Here is a 22546-nt window from a genome sequence, read left to right on the forward strand (position 1 = left end):
ATGACGGACGCGGATGGCAATCTTGTGTGCATCCGTGTTTTTTCACGGACCCATTGACTTGAATGGGTCCGTGAACCGTTGTCCGTCAAAAAAATAGGACAGGTCATATTTTTGGGACGGACAGGAAACACGGATCACGGATGCGGCTGCAAAATGGTGCATTTTCCGATTTTTCCACGGACCCATTGAAAGTCAATGGGTCAGCGAAAAAAGACGGAAAACGGAACAATGGCCGTGGATGCACACAACGGTCGTGTGCATGAGGCCTTATTCTGATGGCCTGATTGGAGTCGAGAAGGATTTTTTTCCCCCTAAAAAGAGGAAAAAAAATTCAGGATAACAGGCTGAACTGGATGGATGTACATTATGTCTTTTTTCAGCCTTACAAACTATGTTACTATGCAACATGCAATGCTAATATAACATACTTTATAATACCAGCCTACAGTGCTCATATAATACAGCATAAAACATGCAGTGCCAAGCCCTACTGTCTGCCAGTGCTGCCGCTGCCTGGAGATGCCCACAACGGTCTATTTGACATCATACAATCTATTTGTGCAGAGCTGCTGTATCCAGGCAGCAGGTATACAGGCTAGATTAATCAGAAGCGTCTTGTCCACGTCATTATATAATAGGATAAAACAAACCTCATTACACTATAATAATAAGTGTGCTCACTTGCGTCATCTCTCTGATGGAAGTGATGCTGTCTAACGCTTTCATTACTCTGTCGTAGTTCTTTTTCTGTTGGGAAAATAAAGACAAGTCAAGAAATCTACCAACAATATGGTTAAAATGGTTTGTACAGTGCATAAAAAACCTGAATGAGTTAAAAAAAAAATACAGCAGTATTTACCTCCTCCACCTCTGCCAATCTGACACCTCCTGGTTCTCCTGCTGGTTTCCACTACCAGGTGTCTTTTGACACATCAGAAATGAGCCAGGTAAGTACTGCAGCCTGGCATTGGGTGGGCTGAGAGACCCCGGGAAGCAGCGGGGGTCCCAGTAAGCACTGGAACAGCAGCAAGGGCTCTATGAGATATGCCAAGTGAAAGCAAACATTCTAACTTCTCCTTCATGGAACCTGCATGGAGATTAGTTACTCTCAACGGACATTAAAGGAGTTTTCCAGGATTTTGGTAATATACGTATAAGTAGCCGCCATAGTGTGTAGGAGCTAATGAAAAAAATCTCACCTGCTCCCCACCACTAAGCGCCAATGCCCTGGCTCTTTTTGGCAATCTTCCAGTCCCCAGCTTGTTTATTTCTGGCAGGGGTACAGATGGAGACACGTGCGCTGCTGCAGCCAATGACTGGCCTCAGAGGCGACATGTCTCCAGGCGGCACATGACCCAGCAGTGAAATACTGCTTAGGGCTCATGCACACGACCGTATGTATTTTGCAGTCCGCAAAAACAGATTAGATGACGTCGATATGCATTCCGTATTTTGCGGAACGAAACAGCTAGTACCTAATACAACAGTCCTATCCTTGTCCGTAATGTGAAAAATAATAGGACATGTTCTGTTTTTTTTGCGGAACAGACATATGGAAATGGAATGCACATAAAGTACCTTCCGTTTTTTTTCCGGACCCATTGAAATGAATGTTTCCACATACGGTCCGCAAAAATACACGGAACGGACACGGAAAGAAAATACGTTCATGTGCATGAGCCCTTACGGACACATCACTACAGAGGCCCGTCATTGGCTGCAGCAGTGCACCTGACCCTGTCCATACCCTAAATAGGAACCAGCAGATCGCTGAATGGAGCCAGGGCACCAGAAATTTGCATCCTGGAGCAGGAGAGTATCATTTACTCATTAGGTACCACACTCTACCCATGCAAATTAAAAATGGCCAAACTTGTGTCCAGAACAGTCCATAAGAAGTACTACAAGTGACAAAGAGATGAGCGGTGAAATGGTCTTAAAGGGGCAGTCACATCAGGACAGCAAGGACAGCATATGTGCATGTGCACTTGTGACTCTCAGGTGCTCTCTCTGTGAACCATGTAATAGAAGGTTACCCATTGGTTTTGCTGTGTTATAAAAACGATTTCAATTGCGTCCAGTGGTGGACACGTAAAGCAGGTGAACACTGTGCAAAAACAAGACATGGACCTCTGACCCTTGAAAAGCTAAATATAGAGCATCCACTATAAAGGGGTTATGCCATGAATAATGTAAAAAATGAAAATCAACATCACATAGTACATTTTCTAACAAAGCTAGAACCAGCCCTGAACCTCACATGGATCCAGAGATCTCCCCATTCATTGCTCCAATTGTTCTGCTAGATTTCTTTCAGGCTGGCAGCTCAGGGGGAGTGTCCTTTCTAAGGGGGCCTGTCCTTTCTGCTGTAGCTCAGGGGGCCTGTCCTTTCTGCTGTAGCTCAGGGGGCCTGTCCTTTCTGCTGTAGCTCAGGGGGCCTGTCCTTTCTGCTGTAGCTCAGGGGGCCTGTCCTTTCTGCTGTAGCTCAGGGGGCCTGTCCTTTCTGCTGTAGCTCAGGGGGCCTGTCCTTTCTGCTGTAGCTCAGGGGGCCTGACGTTTCTGCTGTAGCTCAGGGGGTCTGTCCTTTCTGCTGTAGCCCAGGGGGCCTATCCTTTCTGCTGTAGCCCAGGGGGCCTGTCCTTTCTGCTGTAGCTCAGGGGCCCTGTCCTTTCTGCTGTAGCTCAGGGGGACTGTCCTTTCTGCTGTAGCTCAGGGGGCCTGTCCTTTCTGCTGTAGCTCAAGGGGGCCAGTTCCTTTCTGCTGTAGCTCAGGGGGCCAGTTCCTTTCTGCTGTAGCTCAGGAAGCCTGTCATTTCTGCTGTAGCTCAGGGGGCCTGTCCTTTCTGCTGTAGCTAAGGGGGCCTGTCCTTTCTGTTGTAGCTCAGGGGGCCTGTCCTTTCTGTTGTAGCTCAGGGGGACTGTCCTTTCTGCTGTAGCTCAGGGGGACTGTCCTTTCTGCTGTAGCTCAGGGGGCCTGTCCTTTCTGTTGTGGCTCAGGGGGCCTGTTCTTTTTGCTGTGGCTCAGGGGGCCTGTCCTTTCTGCTGTAGCTCAGGGGGACTGTCCTTTCTGCTGTAGCTCAGGGGGCCTGTCCTTTCTGCTGTGGCTCAGGGGGCCTGTTCTTTTTGCTGTGGCTCAGGGGGCCTGTCCTTTCTGCTGTAGCTCAGGGGGACTGTCCTTTCTGCTGTAGCTCAGGGGGCCTGTCCTTTCTGCTGTGGCTCAGGGGGCCTGTCCTTTCTGCTGTGGCTCAGGGGGCCTGTTCTTTTTGCTGTGGCTCAGGGGGACTGTCCTTTCTGCTGTAGCTCAGGGGGCATATCTTTTCTGCTGTGGCTCAGGGGGCCTGTTCTTTTTGCTGTAGCTCAGGGGGCCTGTCCTTTCTGCTGTGGCTCAGGGGGCCTGTCCTTTCTGCTGTGGCTCAGGGGGCCTGTTCTTTTTGCTGTGGCTCAGGGGGCATATCTTTTCTGCTGTGGCTCAGGGGGCCTGTTCTTTTTGCTGTAGCTCAGGGGGCCTGTCCTTTCTGCTGTGGCTCAGGGGGCCTGTCCTTTCTGCTGTGGCTCAGGGGGCCTGTTCTTTTTGCTGTGGCTCAGGGGGCCTGTCCTTTCTGCTGTGGCTCAGGGGGCCTGTTCTTTTTGCTGTGGCTCAGGGGGCATATCTTTTCTGCTGCAGCTCTTTCCCTGTAACTGCCACAGCTTCTAACAGAACACATGTCTAAGCTTGTGCGACCAACTTAGTAAGGTGGACAAGAAATAAGGAAAAGAGCAAACAGCAGGTGGCGCTATACAGATACATTTTACTGAATAACTCAGTAGTTATATTAAATTTATGATTACATGCAATTACAAAAGTATTTAGATCCAGGTGCTGGTTTGAATTCTGTCTCCATTCTATTTAATATGTAGAATAAAGCTGTTTTTAAAGGAACAATGTCCCCCTTACCTATCAGGCACATGCAGATGTGCCCTTCCCTACCTTTCCTCTTGGCTGGACATGTCCTGCTATGTGTTGGTCACGAGATACTTAGCCTTTCAATGTACACTAACATAATCTTGAGATATTGTGTTACAAGGCATCTATCCTATATGTACTGCCACCCAGTGGTTGCGCTGTGTATGGCAGCCTGTCAAGGCTTTAGCTACAATATCACAATATTGCATTTAATCGATTTCATAGGAAATTGTTGTTCCTAACTAAAGTCAGTAGAGCTACGGTAATGGTGCCCACCTCTGTATTGCTGTGGTCAGGGGGACCTGGCACTACACATGTTCAGCTAAATACTTACTCTTGGATTAAAGGCCAGGGTCTGAGGATCATTGGGGTCTACTACTGAAGGATATGGCTCAAATATGACAACTTTCCTCGGAGAGTCCAAAGCAGAACGACACATTGACACAAGGAGATCTACAACCTGTAAACATAACACAGCAAATATCACTTTAAAAAATGACTTGTAGAGAATACATCATGTTACTGGAAGTGAAGTTCATCAAAAACTGCACCCTTTCTGTCACTTAAAGAGAACCTGTCCCATTGTCCATGCAGTCCTATCTGCTGCTGGCATGTTGGAGAGCAGGAGGAGCTGAGCAGCTTGATATATAGCCTTGCGGGAGAAGATTCAGTATAACCTGTAATGTATTCATTTAAATCCCTGCTCTCTCTACACTTAGGAGTCCAGTGGGCGGTCCTATCAGTGATTGACAGCCTCCCCTGTATGACTGTGCACATAGATAGCTGTCAATCACTAATGGGACCGCCCACTGGACTCCTAAGCATAGAGAGAGCAGGAAGTCAAATGAATATATTACAAGTTTTGCTGAATAATGTCCGCCCATACATCAGTCTGCGCAGCTCCTCCAGCTCCATGACACGCTGCCTGCAGATCACACTGCATTCTCAATGCGACAGGTTCCCTTTAACTTTTGGGGGGATATAACTTCCACAGATCAGGCCCCCCAGCTTTCCTAGGGCCCTGAATGACAAATCTGCTGAGACCACTACTTTTTTAATAGTGTAGAAAAACAAAAAAATCAACTATCAACAATATTTTTCTTTTTTTTTAAAATGGAATTAAAGGGGTTTTCCAGTATTTTTTAATGGATGACCTATCCTCTGGATAGGTCATCAGTATCTGATCAGTGGGGATATCCACTGATCAGCAGTTTGAGAAGGCACCGGCACTCGCAGTAGCGCTGCACCCTTCTCTCCACTCACCAAGGGCAGCGCCGTATACATTGTCTAGCGGCTGTGCTTAGTATCGTGCTCAGCCCTATACACTTCTATGGGGCTGAGCTGCGCCTAGACCGTGTGCCCAATGAATGTTGCATGCTACATCTGAAGTCTCTTGTCTAAAAAATGTGTTATAATACTGTACAGAGATTCGCCTCCGTACAGTATTAGGGTACTTTCACACTAGTGGAAGGACGGATCCGACAGGCTGTTCACCCTGTCGGATCCGTCCTGCCGCTATTTCGCCGTGCCGCGGCTCGGCAGTGCACGGTGAAAGGCCGCCGTACTAAAACTACGACATGTCTGACTTTTTAGTCCGACGGCCTCTTGCCGTGCACTGCCAGGCCGTCCCCATTATAGTCAATGGGGACGGAGCGGCGGTCCGTCGGCACGGCGAAATAGCAGCAGGACGGATCTGACAGGGTGAACAGCCTGTCGGATCCGTCCTGCCGCTAGTGTGAAAGTAGCCTTAGAATGTATGAGCTCCGATGAGCCGAAGTAAGTTATTCACAAAGTCTCGAGTGACTTTTTTGAATAACTTCGTTCATTGATTATTACAGTGAAAAACCTTTGAACCTAACCTGGCTTTGATTTCAAGGTAGCACTCCGTAAAGTATTATAACAATTTTTTTTTTAGCGAAGCGGCTTCGGATGTAGAATCCGAAGCTTGCTTCGCTCATCTCTAAATGTGACGTCATATGATCTAGGAAAAGTTGGAGAAGGTTGCAGAGCTACTGTGAGCGCCGGTACCTTCTCAAATAGCTGATTGGCGGGGGTCCCGGGTGTCAGACCCCCACCGATCAAATAGTGAGGACCTGTCCAGAGGATAAGCAAAAAATCTTGGAAAACCCTTTTAAAGCAGTACACTGAGCTGATATACTCTGTGCTGCTGTGAACGTTCCATTGGCTCCGAGCTGTTGGTCTGCTAGCCCCAGGCCTACTTTTCTATATGCAATAGAATATATCATATCAATTATTATATCCCTAAATCATGTGGGACACTAGTCAATACTCTTAATTGTCACAAAGGTGACATCCCGCTGTATACCTGAGCACCGGTTGCAATTTCATCTGCAGCTTCATTCATTACACCCAGCGTCTGAAAGGCGAACACACAAAGCTCTCTTTCGCAAACAGTAGGCTGTCAAAAAGAGAAAATGACAACTATCATCTCATATGGGCAAATAGTTTTTACTGACTAATGTTAAACATAAGTTTGCATCCAAAACAAAATGAAACAACCCAAATCAGAGAGAATGAAAGCAAACACAAAAGATACGCAATGACAGCGTGCGACCACCAGATGGCAGTGTCATAACAAGACAAATAGCCCACGTGGCGGTACTTAAATAGCTCCTGCAGGCTCTCTTCATGATTTAATTCATGAAACGCGTCTACATTGCTCAGCAGTTGTGAAATGAGATGTCAAATAAGTTGATGTACAGTAAAGCAGCACACAATGGGCCTTGCTTCATCGCTTCCACCCCGAACCAGGCCTAATTTCATTATAAAATCTAAAATCACGGCTTTGTGCGTTGGCGTGCACCGTCCTGTTTTGCATCTTAAAAGGAAATGCTGTCGTACAGAGAAATGATTCCGCTACACTGGTAAACATAATAATCTGCAAATTATAAGGCTAATTTATGTATTCATTCATTTTATTCATTTATTTATTTCTTTATTCATTTACTAGAATAGATTTATTTATATTTTTTTGTATTTAGTATTTAAAGGGAACCTGTCATCAACTTTATGTTGCCCATACTAACGGCACCATAATGTAGAGACAGGTGAGTTGATTTCAGTGGTCTGTCATTTATAAGTTAAAAGTAAGCGGTTGCCGAGAACCAACATCACAGTCATTGCAGACTAGGCCTGGAAAAGAGTCACGGCCACCTGAGAAGAGTCCTGGTCATTCATGAATTCCTGCTCTCCTGCCCACCTGCTGATGACTGACAGTCTTCTACCTAGTTTTCTCCCTTTCTCTCTAGGAGAGAACTGCCAATCATCAGAAGATGGGTGAGAGAGAAGGAGATTATAATAACCAGGACTCTTCTCAGGTAGATTTGACTCTTCTCCAGGCCCAGTCTGCAATGATTATGATGCTGGTTCTCGGCAACCACTTACTTTTAGCTCATCAGTGACACACCACTGACATCGGCATTTCTGTCACTATTTTATGCTGCCCTCAGTGAGGTTAGCATAACGTTGATGACGGGCTCCCTTTAACAGGCATCAAGTGCTGTGCATGTGGGAACCGAAGGGTTATATTTGAGTATCCCCCCCCCCCCCCAACATCTTCCTCCCCATTGCTAGTAAGCATGAAAAACCTGAACTCTGTATTAGGGCTCATGCACACAAAGGTATTTTTTGTCCGTGTCCATTCCGTTTTTTATGCGGCCCGTATGCGGAATTCATTTCAATGCGGCCGCAAAACAAACGTGTCCATTCCATACCCGTATGTTGGCAAGTCCGTTCCACCCAAAAATGGAACATGTCCTATTCTTGTCTGTTTTGCTGACAAGGACAGGCATTGTTACAATGGATCCTCAAAAAAACGGATGTCACACAGATGTCACACAGGTTTGCTGCATCGAAGGGGCTAAGCAGTCAGGATCGACACTTCTGCAGATTCAGACCATGGAGCTGGTGCCCGACTGTCATGAGAGAGCTCAGCTCCTGCTCTCCAGAGTAGGGAACTGTAATAAGGCGGCAGCTTAACCCAAGGCCCCTTCGTAAACAATGTAAAAAGGCGAATATGTGGTCACTAAGGGGTTAAGGACCCATCGAAGCGATATAAATAATTTAACTCTTCACTAATTTACTAGATGCTGGTCAGTCATGACATACCTGGTGACTAAAGATTTGGAATTGGTCAGTGTGGTCAGCAAAGTCGTGTCAGTTTAGTAAAAAACTTGTATTCCCCAATAAATTACTTTCTGAAACATAATTTCTTAGCTTTCTGCATTGTAGAATCCCTCTGTTATTCCTCCTGAAATTGTTGTGGGGCATGTCCCTACATATGCTGTCCAATCAGTGCTAACATCGTCAGTGTGTGTAGGGATGCACCCAACTGACAGGGGGATAGCAATATCTAACTGCCAATATTTTTATACATTTAGGTCCATAAATATTGGGACATCGACACAATTCTAACATTTTTTGGCTCTATACACCACCACAATGGATTTGAAATAAAACGAACAAGATGTGCTTTAATTGCAGACCATCAGCTTAAGTTGAGGGTATTTACATCCAAATCAGGTAAACGGTGTAGGAATTACAACAGTTTGCATATGTGACTCCCACTTGCTAAGGGACCAAAAGTAATGGGACAATTGACTTCTCAGCTGTTCCACGGCCAGGTGTGTGTTATTCCCTCATTATCCCTATTACAATGAGCAGATAAAAGGTCCAGAGTTCATTTCAAGTCTGCTATTTGCATTTGGAATTTGTTGCTGTCAACTCTGAAGATGAGATCCAAAGAGCTGTCACTATCAGTGAAGCAAGCCATCATTAGGCTGAAAAAACAAAACAAACCCATCAGAGAGATAGCAAAAACATTAGGCGTGGCCAAAACAACTGTTTGGAACATTCTGAAAAAGAAGGAACGCACCGGTGAGCTCAGCAACACCAAAAGACCCGGAAGACCACGGAAAACAACTGTGGTGGATGACCGAAGAATTCTTTCCCTGGTGAAGAAAACACCCTTCACAACAGTTGGCCAGATCAAGAACACTCTCCAGGAGGTAGGTGTATGTGTGTCAAAGTCAACAATCAAGAGAAGACTTCACCAGAGGGTTCACCAGAAGATGCAAACCATTGGTGAGCCTCAAAAACAGGAAGGCCAGATTAGAGTTTGCCAAACGACATCTAAAAAAGCCTTTACAGTTCTGGAACAACATCCTATGGACAGATGAGACCAAGATCAACTTGTACCAGAGTGATGGGAAGAGAAGAGTATGGAGAAGAAAAGTAACTGCCCATGATCCTAAGCATACCACCTCATCAGTGAAGCATGTGGTGGTAGTGTCATGGCGTGGGCATGTATGGCTGCCAATGGAACTGTTCTCTTGTATTTATTGATGATGTGACTGCTGACAAAAGCAGCAATTCTGAAGTGTTTCGGGCAATATTATCTGCTCATATTCAGCCAAATGCTTCAGAACTCATTGGACGGCGCTTCACAGTGCAGATGGACAATGACCCAAAGCATACTGCAAAAGCAACCAAAGGGAAAGAAGTGGAATGTTATGCAATGGCCAAGTCAATCACCTGACCTGAATCCGATTGAGCATGCATTTCACTTGCTGAAGACAAAACTGAAGGGAAAATGCCCCAAGAACAAGTAGGAACTGAAGACAGTTGCAGTAGAGGCCTGGCAGAGCATCACCAGGGATGAAACCCAGCGTCTGGTGATGTCTATGCGTTCCAGACTTCAGGCTGTAATTGACTGCAAAGGATTTGCAACCAAGTATTAAAAAGTGAAAGTTTGATTTATGATTATTATTCTGTCCCATTACTTTTGGTCCCTTAACAAGTGGGAGGCACATATGCAAACTGTTGTAATTCCTACACCGTTCACCTGATTTGGATGTAAATACCCTCAAATTAAAGCTGACAGTCTGCAGGTAAAGCACATCTTGTTTGTTTCATTTCAAATCCATTGTGGTGGTGAATAGAGCCAAAAATGTTAGAATTGTGTCAATGTCCCAATATTTATGGACCTGACTGTACATTTCTAGGAGGAATAACAGAGGATGGCATGATGCAGAAATCAGAGAAAAGATCATCCAGCTTTGTATTTTTTTTTTTATTTCCTACAGTTATGGAACATCCAGTACATGGAGCTGCATGTATTCATTACATGAAAGGCCTGAATGCAGGGTCTCATGTGGTGCTTAGCATCCAATTAATGTAGACGTAGACTGATACTTTATGACCTTAGACATAATTACATCAAACAAAGGTACAACAGGAACAAAAGACCTGTTTACAAGCCAAGAAATAAATGAATGTTTTTACATTCAAACATCAAGACATGAGGAGCAGACATAACGCTAATTAACTAATCATCATTTGGCACAAACCTATTTCATCCCATAATCAAAAGGCTACAAGATATGAATAATGCATCATACAAAGGAGATAATATCTCTGCAGCTAATAACACCAAAGCCAAGTCCATGAATGCATCTGTTTACATCTACTCTCTTATTATTATGCTGAGAAATCCTCCCTCTCCGTTTCTGGTCAGTAAAAGAAGCTTAAAGCGAACCTTCAGTTATAAATAAACTTTCCATAAATTTATAATGCAGGTGAATATAGGAAACTTTGTAATATAGTGTTTTAAAGGAACACTCTTCAATTTGCTTTTATCAGGCTGCGGTGATCTTTCCTGCTTTTAACATTACTATGGATAGAGGAGGGGGAGGAGGCGGCTGGGTGAGAGATAAACAAACGTCAGTTTCTTAGGGCACTTTCACACTAGCGTTGTTAGAATCCGGCAAGCCGTATACAAACGGATAGCTTTTTTTTTCCCGGATCTGTTAGACCAGGCATGCTCAACCTGCGGCCCTCAGGCTTTTGCAAAACTACAACTCCTATCATTCCCAGACAGCCTAAAGCAGGGCATGGTTGGAGTTGGAGTTTTACAACAGCTTGAGGGCCGCAGGTTGAGCATCCCTGCGTTAGACGGATCCGGTGAAATACCGGATCCGTCTCATCCGGTATCATCTGGAATAACGGATCCGGTATTAAAAAATTTTCAAAGATTAAAAGCGAATATAGCTCCTCCTATATCCCGGCACATGCGCAGACTGGAAAACCGGATCCGGCGATGCAGCAATTTCCAAAACACTTGGTACCGGATCCGGCATTAATACATCTCTATGGAAATTAATGCCGGATCCGGCAAGTGCGGTATTGTTCCGGCATTTTGTCCGGTCAAATACCGTACAAGGAACAGAACAGAAGACATCCTGATGCATACTGAATGGACTACTTTCCATTCAGAATGCATTAGGACAAAACTGATCCGGTATTGAGACCCTTTACCGGATTTCAATACTGGAAAAGAATAACACTAGTGTGAAAGTACAGTTAGCTCTGCTACACATAACACTTTTGAGTCTACTATATCTATAAGGTAGGGCTCTACCACTGTTCAGAGTGAGGTAATAAATCTCTCCATACACTTTTGTGTGTGAAGCTGGAGACAGAGATAGTTGTTAATAAAGAAAAAAAGGCAGAGAGAAGAAAAGCAGTCTGAGAAGCCTATGAGGAAGCATCATTCTTTAATAAGATATATTACAAAACTTCTTACATTCACCCCTATTATTCATTTCTGAAAACTTAGGTACACTTGAAAGAGGACCTGTCTCCTCTCCTGACATGCCTTTTTAGCAACTACTTGCATTCTCTATGTAGTAACAATTCTGGAGTATCTAGTGGAGAAAGCAAGTATATACTAAAGCAGACATGTCTGGAGACAGGTCCTCTTTAAGGCCTCATGCACACGGCCGTGTTCCGCGGCCGAGAGCGGTCCGTGGTAACCCGGCCGGGATTCCTGCTGACAGCAGGAGCGCACGGCGTCATACGAGTGTATTACTGTACAGCAGCGGCGGCATGAAGAGCACGGCGTCATAGCAACCAATGACGCCGTGCGCTCCTGCTGTCAGCAGGAATCCCGGACGGGTTACCACAGACCGCTCTCGGCCGCGGAACACGGTCGTGTGCATGAGGCCTAAAGCAGTTTTCTTAATAGGACAACCTCTGGATGTCATAAAGTGGGGTCTCCAACGTAAAAACCCATCTATATACCAGTGTTTATATAGAAAAGACTGTCCACGTAATTCTGGGGAATTGAACCTTCTGAGCTACTATGCAAAATCTGTAACAGTGATGTAGCAAGGGTAAGGGCAGCCGGGGCTCCTGCCCTGGGTGCCATCAGTGAAAGAGATGGACACTGCACATTGGGGAGAGTTTGAAGAGAACATCTCAGTCTTTCTGTGTGATATGCATAACTATGTGTGTGTAATGTGTATGTATAGTATACAGTATGTGTGTATAGTGTGTATGCATGTGTGTGAGTTGTGTATATATGTGTGTAAAATGAGGGGAAGGGTTGACAACCACTTTACGTTTTATGGGGGAGCGGGGGGACCAGACTGAATCTTTGCCCTGGGTGAAGAAAGCCTAGCTACAGTTCTGGCAGTGGCCTCCACCTATATCTTCTGATGTGGCAAAAGAGCGTTTGGGCCCCCTTAAAGGGGTTGTCCAAGTTATTTTTTTGTTGTTCTTTGCATGTTTCTAACTAGGCAAATGTAAGGGGTTTTCAGTTCCCTTACTTCATCTCCAGTGGCCCTGTTCTCCTGGCTAACTGGTGTCACATGGCCTGTGATGTCAGCTTCTTTCCCTGCTCTGATGACGTCCGGTGCACAAGCCTGAGGAAGCAGGAGGAGCAGGTCAGCCTCTGTGCACAGGACGCCAATGTGAAGGCTGTGCTGGTTGGAACGACAAGCCACGCCCCTGCACTGCCCACTCTGCTGGCCACGCCCCTGCACTGCTTGATCTGCTGGCTGAGCTGTGTGCCCTGTGTCTCTCCTTCCACTGGATTCTTCAGAAAAGTTTAACCCCTTCTACCATCAGCAGCACAGACACAGAGCTGGAGGCTCTGCCTCAGGTAATGAGCAGCTGCAGAGTTTCCCTTTCTCCAGGCGCTGAAGAGACAAATGCTGTGCACAGGATCTTCCCTTCTCCACCCTACAGACAAAGAGCTGAAAGAGACCAGAGGAGTTCTCTCCTCTGTACTCTTCTGCTGGCTGTCAGGAAGTGTCTGCTGAACATTGCACAAGAACAGGTAGGGGGAAGATCCTGTGTGTATCAGAAATGTTATTGAACTGTACAGCTGGGACTTATAGTCCCACACATACAACATGAGTATCCCAGCAGACAGACTGCAGGCAGGGCAGCAATTTTATTAACTCCCTTTGCCGATCCGGAGGAGGTGAAAGGCAGTCTTTGTTGACACCCACAAGTATTCATGAGGAAAACCTCAGAGATTATTGTTAGACGCTCCCACAGCTCTGCAACTGCATGTAAACAAAGGGCCAGAACAGCACCAGGGAAATAAGTAAATATACTTTTTTTGTGTCTACAACTTGCTTAACCTATGTATATATTGCAGACCATCAGATTTACTTTATTTTTTGTTACATAACTCGGACAACCCCTTTAAGCACCAGGGCCTAGTTATAACTACTATCTCTGAATCTGTTACCTACACTCCTAGACCTAGCCCTCCCAGAAACAGGCATAGGTTTGGAATGACTGAATAAGTTAAATTACATTACCAGTTATGCATTCAGTCCATGATGTAAAGGGCGCTTACCCTCAGCATTGGTCCATTTTGAAATACATGGGGTTCATCACAAACCACACAGTACTCGTTTAGCACAGGTATTCTTTGCTCAGCAAACTCTATTGTCTAAAAAGAGGAGAACAATAAAAAAAAAGCAGAAGACAAAAAAAATATTGCAAGCATCAGAACATGACATTATTTGAATAGTTTTTATCATAAAATAAAATTCTTTAAAAAACATTTACCATTTGAAAAAAAAAATGCAACTATCCATGTTAAATAATCTTAAATGGGTTGTGTCACTTCAGGAAATAGCATTTATTATGTAAAAGAAGTTAATACCAGGCACTTACTAATGTATTGTGATTGTCCATATTGCCTCCTTTGCCGGCTGGATTCATTTTCCATCTTTGGTGGCCGGGAACATGGGAGTGCACATAGGCCAGCTTTTTTTACTATAGTGTGCAAGCATGACCTCCATTGATGGATTGCAGAGTGGTCGTAACCATGGAAACAAGCAGTGTATCATGTGATGGAAAAATGAATCCCGCCAGCAAAGGAGGCAATATGGACAATCACAATACATTAGTAAGTGTCTTGTACTGTCTGTCTCTATATCAGGGGTAGACAACCTCCGGGACTCCAGCTGTTATGAAACTACAACTCCCAGCATGCATACTTGGACTGCTGTTCTCAGAACTCCCATAGAAATGGAAGAAGCATGCTGGGAATTGTAGTTTCACAACAGCTGGAGTGCCAAAGGTTGCTGATCCCTGCTCTATATAATAAACGCTATTTGCTGAAGTGACACCCCCTTTAAAATATTTCTTCTTTTATAGCCGGTACTAGAGAAAATACAATAGGGTTAGGCCACTTTCACACAGTCAGTGTTTGATCAGTGATTTCCATCACTGATTGTGAGCCTAAACCAGGTGCAGATGCGGGTCCAAAACATAGGTGCACAGGTTTCATTAAACTTCATCTCTGTGTAGCCTCCACTCCTGCTTTTGGCTTAGAATCCCCGATGAAAATCACTGATCAAACACTGACCAAACACTGTGTGAAAGGGTGGCTGCACACGGTGCAGATTTATGTGCAAAAAATCTACATGTAATCCGTACCAAAATCGCACAAAAAACCTACATAAATCTGTTACAGCGTTTTGATGCTTTTTATTAGATTTTTGGGGCAGATGTGATGCAGATTTTCCTCAGATCTCACCCTTCCTCTGAAAAAGGTGAAATTCACACAGAAAAAAACGCAACAACTGACATGCATAGGATTTCAAAATTCACATAGCAGGTCAATACTTTGCTGGTACTGTATGTCGCTGCCATTTTTCCGCCCCATGTGCAGGCATCCTAACACTTTCCATTTTCTTCTCTGCATTTGTCAGCTTTGCTGTTTAGACTGTGACAGAATGAGCAAAGTCAACACAGTATCATTAGAAGGTGGGTGAATTAAAGCAGTTTTCCAGACTCTGACACTGATGACCCATCCTTACCAATACCATAGCCCCAGAAGCCCCTTTAATAAGAGGTCTGCTGACCGGGACCACAGGAGCACACATAGGCCGGCACTTTTTCCTATAGTGTGCAAGCATGGCCACCAATGCTGGATTGAAGGGTGGTCGTAACCATGGAAACGAGTAATGTATAATGTGATGGAAAAATTTGTCTAGCAAAGGAGACAATATAGAAACATAGAAACATAGAATGTGTCGGCAGATAAGAACCATTTGGCCCATCCAGTCTGCCCAATATACTGAATACTATGGATAGCCCCCGGCCCTATCTTATATGAAGGATGGCCTTATGCCTATCCCATGCATGCTTAAACCCCTTCACTGTATTTGCAGCTACCACTTCTGCAGGAAGGCTATTCCATGCATCCACTACTCTCTCAGTAAAGTAATACTTCCTGATATTACTTTTAAACCTTTGCCCCTCTAATTTAAAACTGTGTCCTCTTGTGGTAGTTTTTCTTCTTTTAAATATGCTCTCCTCCTTTACCGAGTTGATTCCCTTTATGTATTTAAAAGTTTCTATCATATCCCCTCTGTCTCTTCTTTCTTCCAAGCTACACTGCGTGCAGAATTATTAGGCAAATGAGTATTTTGACCACATCATCCTCTTTATGCATGTTGTCTTACTCCAAGCTGTATAGGCTCGAAAGCCTACTACCAATTAAGCATATTAGGTGATGTGCATCTCTGTAATGAGAAGGGGTGTGGTCTAATGACATCAACACCCTATATTAGGTGTGCATAATTATTAGGCAACTTCCTTTCCTTTGGCAAAATGGGTCAAAAGAAGGACTTGACAGGCTCAGAAAAGTCAAAAATAGTGAGATATCTTGCAGAGGGATGCAGCACTCTTAAAATTGCAAAGCTTCTGAAGCGTGATCATCGAACAATCAAGCGTTTCATTCAAAATAGTCAACAGGGTCGCAAGAAGCGTGTGGAAAAACCAAGGCGCAAAATAACTGCCCATGAACTGAGAAAAGTCAAGCGTGCAGCTGCCAAGATGCCACTTGCCACCAGTTTGGCCATATTTCAGAGCTGCAACATCACTGGACTGCCCAAAAGCACAAGGTGTGCAATACTTAGAGACATGGCCAAGGTAAGAAAGGCTGAAAGACGACCACCACTGAACAAGACACACAAGCTGAAACGTCAAGACTGGGCCAAGAAATATCTCAAGACTGATTTTTCTAAGGTTTTATGGACTGATGAAATGAGAGTGAGTCTTGATGGGCCAGATGGATGGGCCCGTGGCTGGATTGGTAAAGGGCAGAGAGCTCCAGTCCGACTCAGACGCCAGCAAGGTGGAGGTGGAGTACTGGTTTGGGCTGGTATCATCAAAGATGAGCTTGTGGGGCCTTTTCGGGTTGAGGATGGAGTCAAGCTCAACTCCCAGTCCTACTGCCAGTTTCTGGAAGACACCTTCTTCAAGCAGTAGTACAGGAAGAAGTCTGCATCCTTCAAGAAAAACATGATTTTCATGCAGGACAATGCTCCATCACACGCGTCCAAGTACTCCACAGCGTGGCTGGCAAGAAAGGGTATAAAAGAAGAAAATCTAATGACATGGCCTCCTTGTTCACCTGATCTGAACCCCATTGAGAACCTGTGGTCCATCATCAAATGTGAGATTTACAAGGAGGGAAAACAGTACACCTCTCTGAACAGTGTCTGGGAGGCTGTGGTTGCTGCTGCACGCAATGTTGATGGTGAACAGATCAAAACACTGACAGAATCCATGGATGGCAGGCTTTTGAGTGTCCATGCAAAGAAAGGTGGCTATATTGGTCACTGATTTGTTTTTGTTTTGTTTTTGAATGTCTGAAATGTATATTTGTGAATGTTGAGATGTTATATTGGTTTCACTGGTAAAAATAAATAATTGAAATGGGTATATATTTGTTTTTTGTTAAGTTGCCTAATAATTATGCACAGTAATAGTCACCTGCACACACAGATATCCCCCTAAAATAGCTAAAACTAAAAACAAACTAAAATCTACTTCCAAAAATATTCAGCTTTGATATTAATGAGTTTTTTGGGTTCATTGAGAACATGGTTGTTGTTCAATAATAAAATTAATCCTCAAAAATACAACTTGCCTAATAATTCTGCACTCCCTGTATACATATTAAGGTCCTTTAACCTTTCCTGGTAAGTTTTATCCTGCAATCCATGTACTAGTTTAGTAGCTCTTCTCTGAACTCTCTCTAGAGTATCTATATCCTTCTGGAGATATGGCCTCCAGTACTGCGCACAATACTCCAAGTGAGGTCTCACCAGTGTTCTGTACAGCGGCATAAGCACTTCACTCTTTCTACTGCTTATACCTCTCCCTATACATCCAAGCATTCTGCTGGCATTTCGTGCTGCTCTATTACATTGTCTTCCCACCTTTAAGTCTTCTGAAATAATTACTCCTAAATCCCTTTCCTCAGATACTGAGGTCAGGACTGTGTCAAATATTCTATATTCTGCCCTTGGGTTTTTACGCCCCAGGTGCATTATCTTGCACTTATCCACATTAAATTTCAGTTTCCAGAGTTCTGACCATTCTTCTAGTTTTCCTAAATCCTTTTCCATTTGGCGTTTCCCTCCAGGAACATCAACCCTGTTACATATCTTTGTGTCATCAGCAAAAAGACAAACCTTACCAGCGAGGCCTTTTGCAATATCACTTATGAAGATATTAAACAAAATCGGTCCCAGTACAGATCCCTGTGGAACCCCACTGGTAACATGACCTTGTTTTGAATGTTCTCCATTGACTACAACCCTCTGTTGTCTGTCACTCAGCCACTGCCTAATCCACTCAACAATATGGGAGTCCATGCTCAATGACTGCAGTTTATTGATAAGTCTTCTATGTGGAACAGTGTCAAAAGCCTTACTAAAATCTAGATATGCGATGTCTACTGCACCTCCACCGTCTATTATTTTATTCACCCAGTCAAAAAAATCTATAAGATTTGTTTGACATGATCTCCCTGAAGTAAACCCATGTTGTTTTTCATCTTGCAATCCATGGGATTTTAGATGTTCCACAATCCTATCCTTTAATAGGGTTTCCATTAATTTGCCTACTATTGATGTCAGACTCACTGGTCTATAGTTGCTCGATTCCTCCCTACTACCTTTCTTGTGAATGGGCACGACATTTGCCAATTTCCAATCTTCCGATATGATGAATCACAATACATTAGTAAGTGGCTTTCTCTACATGATAAATGCCATTTGCTGAAGTGAGACAATCCCTTTAAGGGATTGCTAGTTACATACTGTATTTTATCTCCGTACACTTAACTGTGCCATGTGCTTGCAATGATGTATGACATGCAATGTTTTCTGTGTAATGAGATGTGTCATTTATGTTCTCCGTGGGTCTTATGCTGCTGGGAAATGCCAGCCAGGGTTCCAAAAGGGCAGGAGGATAAAATGTCCTGTGTGCACAAGACATGAACAGCCTAAAGCTACATTCACACCACTGGGCTGCTGGGCCCGAGCTGCAGGCTGGCCGTGTGAACTATGCACTGCGGTGTGGACCTATAGTCTTTAATGGGTATGCAATGCGCAAAATACGGCGAAAGAAAGGACATGTCCTATCTTTGGCGGCATGGAAGCACAGACCCTGAAGCCCACAGAAGGTCTAATGTGTCTTTCAGTGGGCTTCTGGGTCTGTGCTTCCGCACCACAAAAGATTGGATATGTCCTATCTTTCGCCATATCTTGCGGATCACAGATCCATTGAAGTCAATAGGTCTGCATCGTGATGTGTAATTCTGGTGGCTGGTGCCCGTGTTTTGCGGACCTGTGGTTTATGGCCTGCAGCACGGTCCTGTGAACGCACCCTATTAGTGGAAAATGTTGCAGATGGGGAAGCTAGGGAAGCAATATATCTTGGGCAGGATGGGGTGGATGGTGTATGATGTTATATCGCATTTACATATATGTAAATTATAGTGCAATATAATATCATACAGTACTTCATCCATTGAAAATATGCCTGTGCAACACTTAGGGTATGGTGACATCTACGGACCAATGGTATTATTACTGATGGATGATACGTGTGGCTATAATACCCTTTGAGTCACATGAACTGATCTGCATAAGGTCCTTAAAGGGATTCTGTCACCTCGTTTTCGGTTATAGAGCTGCGGACATGCACGGCTAGATCGCCGCTAGCATGTCCGCAATATACCGGTCCTAAAGGGCTGTGTGCTTTCATTTTGTTTAAAAAATGATTTCAGAGATATGTAAATGAGTCTTGTAAGGTGCCCAAGGGGCTGTAGTAACCTTCCTGGTGCCCAGCCACGCCCCCTGTGAAGGAGCCCAGCACCGCCTGCGTCCTCCGAATCTCCTCCTTTCGTCACAGTGAGAGTGCTGTAATCTCGCGATGCTGGGCACCAGGAAGGTTCGTACAGCCCCTTGGGCACCTTACAAGACTCATTTACATATCTCTAAAATCATTTTTTAAACAAAATAAAAGCACACAGCCCTATAGGACCGGTATATTGCGGACATGCTAGCGGCGATCTAGCCGTGCATGTCTGCAGCTCTATAACCGAAAACAAGGTGACAGAATACCTTTAAATATGTAGTGAGGGCACATGCTCTGCAGATCTCATGGCCAGTAGGAAACAGGAGATGGAACAGAGAGCTGGCAAGTCCCTATTGGTAACAAAGCCAGCATTAATCCTGTAAGTAACTAACTACTGTAGATAGTGGAGGTGATTGTCACAAGTAATAAGGCTACATAAAACACCGCAGGGACTAGCTAGGGTATTTAAAGCTGAATATTGTGGAGGATTTGAGGCCAGAACTGAAGGGTAGCAATACGCTGCTTAGCCCCTGGAACCTGGAGGCAGCCAAGGCATGTATGAGAAATAGGCTGCCAGTGTTATCCAATACATTCCAGAACTGTAAGGCCCCTTTCACACGGGCAAGATTTCCGCGCGGGTGCAATGCGTGACGTGAACGCATAGCACCCGCACTGAATCCTGACCTATTCATTTCAATGAGTCTGTGTACATGAGCGTTTTTTTTTCACGCATCAGTTCTGCGTCGCGTGAAAGACGCAGCATGTTCTATATTCTGCGTTTTTCACGCAGCCCTGGCCCCATAGAAGTGAAGCAAGTGCGGATGCGATGCGTTTTTCACTGATGGTTGCTAAGAGATGTTGTTTGTAAACCTTCAGTTTTTTATCACGCGCGTGAAAAACGCATCAAAACGCATTGCACCCGCGCGGAAAAATCTGAACAACTGAATATAATTGCAGACAAAACTGACTGAACTTACTTGCAAAGTGGTGCGAGTTTCACTGAACGCACCCTGAACGCATCCGGCCCCAATGCTCAACGCCCGTGTGAAAAGGGCCTAAGGCCCCTTTCACACGAGCGAGTTTTCCGCGCGGGTGCAATGCGTGACATGAACGCATAGCACCCGCACTGAATCCTGACCCATTCATTTCAATGGGTCTGTGTACATGAGCGTTGTTTTTTACGCATCAGTTCTGCATTGCGTGAAAATCGCAGCATGTTCTATATTCTGCGTTTTTCACGCAGCCCTGGCCCCATAGAAGTGAATGGGGCTGCGTGAAAAACGCATTGCGTCCGCAAGCAAGTGCGGGTGCGATGCGTTTTTCACTGATGGTTGCTAGGAGATGTTGTTTGTAAACCTTCAGTTTTTTATCACGCGCGTGAAAAACGCATCAAAACGCATTGCACCCGCGCGGAAAAAACTGAACAAAACTGACTGAACTTTCTTGCAAAATAGTGTGAGTTTCACTGAACGCATCCGGACCCTAATCCGTCATGCTCATGTGAAAGGGGCCTAAGGGCTCTTTCACACTTGCGTTCTTTTCTTCCGGCATAGAGTTCCGTCGTCGGGGCTCTATGCCGGAAGAATCCTGATCAGTTTTATCCTAATGCATTCTGAATGGAGTGAAATCCGTTCAGGATGCATCAGGATGTCTTCAGTTCCGGAACGGAACGTTTTTTGGCCGGAGAAAATACTGCAGCATGCTGCGCTTTTTGCTCCGGCCAAAAATCCGGAACACTTGCCGCAATGCCGGATCCGGAATTAATGCCCATTGAAAGGCATTGATCCGGATCCGGCCTTAAGCTAAACGTCGTTTCGGCGCATTGCCGGAGCCGACATTTAGCTTTTTCTGAAAGGTTACCATGGCTGCCGGGACGCTAAAGTCCTGGCAGCCATGGTAAAGTGTAGTGGGGAGCGGGGGAGCAGTATACTTACCGTCCGTGCGGCTCCCCAGGCGCTCCAGAGTGACGTCAGGGTGCCCCAAGCGCATGGATCATGTGATCGCATTGGACACGTCATCCATGCGCATGGGGCGCTCTGACGTCATTCTGGAGCGCCCCGGGAGCCGCACGGACTGTAAGTATACTGCTCCCCCGCTCCCCGCTCCTACTATGGCAGCCAGGACTTCAATAGCGTCCTGGCTGCCATAGTAACACTGAAAGCATTTTGAAGACGGTTCCGTCTTCAGATGCTTTCAGTACACTTGCGTTTTTCCGGATCCGGAGTGTAATTCCGGCAAGTGGAGTACACGCCGGATCCGGACAACGCAAGTGTGAAAGAGGCCTAAGGAGACCAGGAGCTGGATGCAACCCAAGCTATTGCCTCTTAAAGGGATGTTTTATATTTACCTATTGCCACATAAAGAGACAGTGTACCTATTTCATATGTTGCCTCTAAACCTGTGTCTTCACTGAAAGACTGTAACCACTAAGGCCCCTTTCACAAGGGCGAGATTTCCGCACGGGTGCAATGCGTGAGGTGAACGCATTGCACCCGCACTGAATCCGGACCCATTCACTTCAATGGGGCTGTGCAGATGAGCATGGTTATAAGGGAAAATAATAGCATTCTTAATACAGAATGCATAGTACAATAGGGCTGAAGGGGTTAAAAAAATTACAATAATTTAACTCACCTTAATCCACTTGTTCGCACAGCCTGGCTTCTCTTCTGTCTTCATCTTTGCTGTGCAGTAGGAAAAGGACCTGTGATGACGTCACTGCGCTCATCACATGGTCCGTCACATGATCCACCACCATGGTAAAAGATCATGTGATGGACCATGTGATGAGCGCAGTGACATCATCAAAGGTCCTTTACCAAGTCCTGAAGAAAGAAGAAAGAAGAGAAGCCGGGCTGCGCGAACAAGTGGATTAAGGTGAGTTAAATTTTTATTTTTTTATTTTTAACCCCTCCAGCCCTATTTTACTATGCATTCTGTATTTAGTAATGCTATTATTTTCCCTTATAACCATGTTATAAGGGGAAATAATACAATCTACACAACACCTAACCCAAACCCGAACTTCTGTGAAGAATTTCGGATTTGGGTACCAAACATGCCGATTTTTCTCATGCGCGTGCAAAACGCATCACATCGCGCATGTTCCCGCAACGCACCC

General features: G+C 44.9%; 1 protein-coding gene across 1 annotated transcript in view; it reads right to left on the minus strand.

Moving 5' to 3' along the window:
• The window catches only part of PARP8 (poly(ADP-ribose) polymerase family member 8), a 345285-nt gene that overhangs the window by 46317 nt on the left and 276422 nt on the right, over positions 1-22546 (minus strand). Inside the window, 4 exon segments of the mRNA XM_040421265.1 lie at positions 682-747; positions 4277-4402; positions 6269-6361; positions 13613-13708. Coding sequence (XP_040277199.1) covers positions 682-747; positions 4277-4402; positions 6269-6361; positions 13613-13708 — 381 coding nt within the window.

The sequence above is a fragment of the Bufo bufo genome, chromosome 2, assembly GCF_905171765.1.
Source record: "Bufo bufo chromosome 2, aBufBuf1.1, whole genome shotgun sequence".
Taxonomy (NCBI): Eukaryota; Metazoa; Chordata; class Amphibia; order Anura; family Bufonidae; genus Bufo; species Bufo bufo.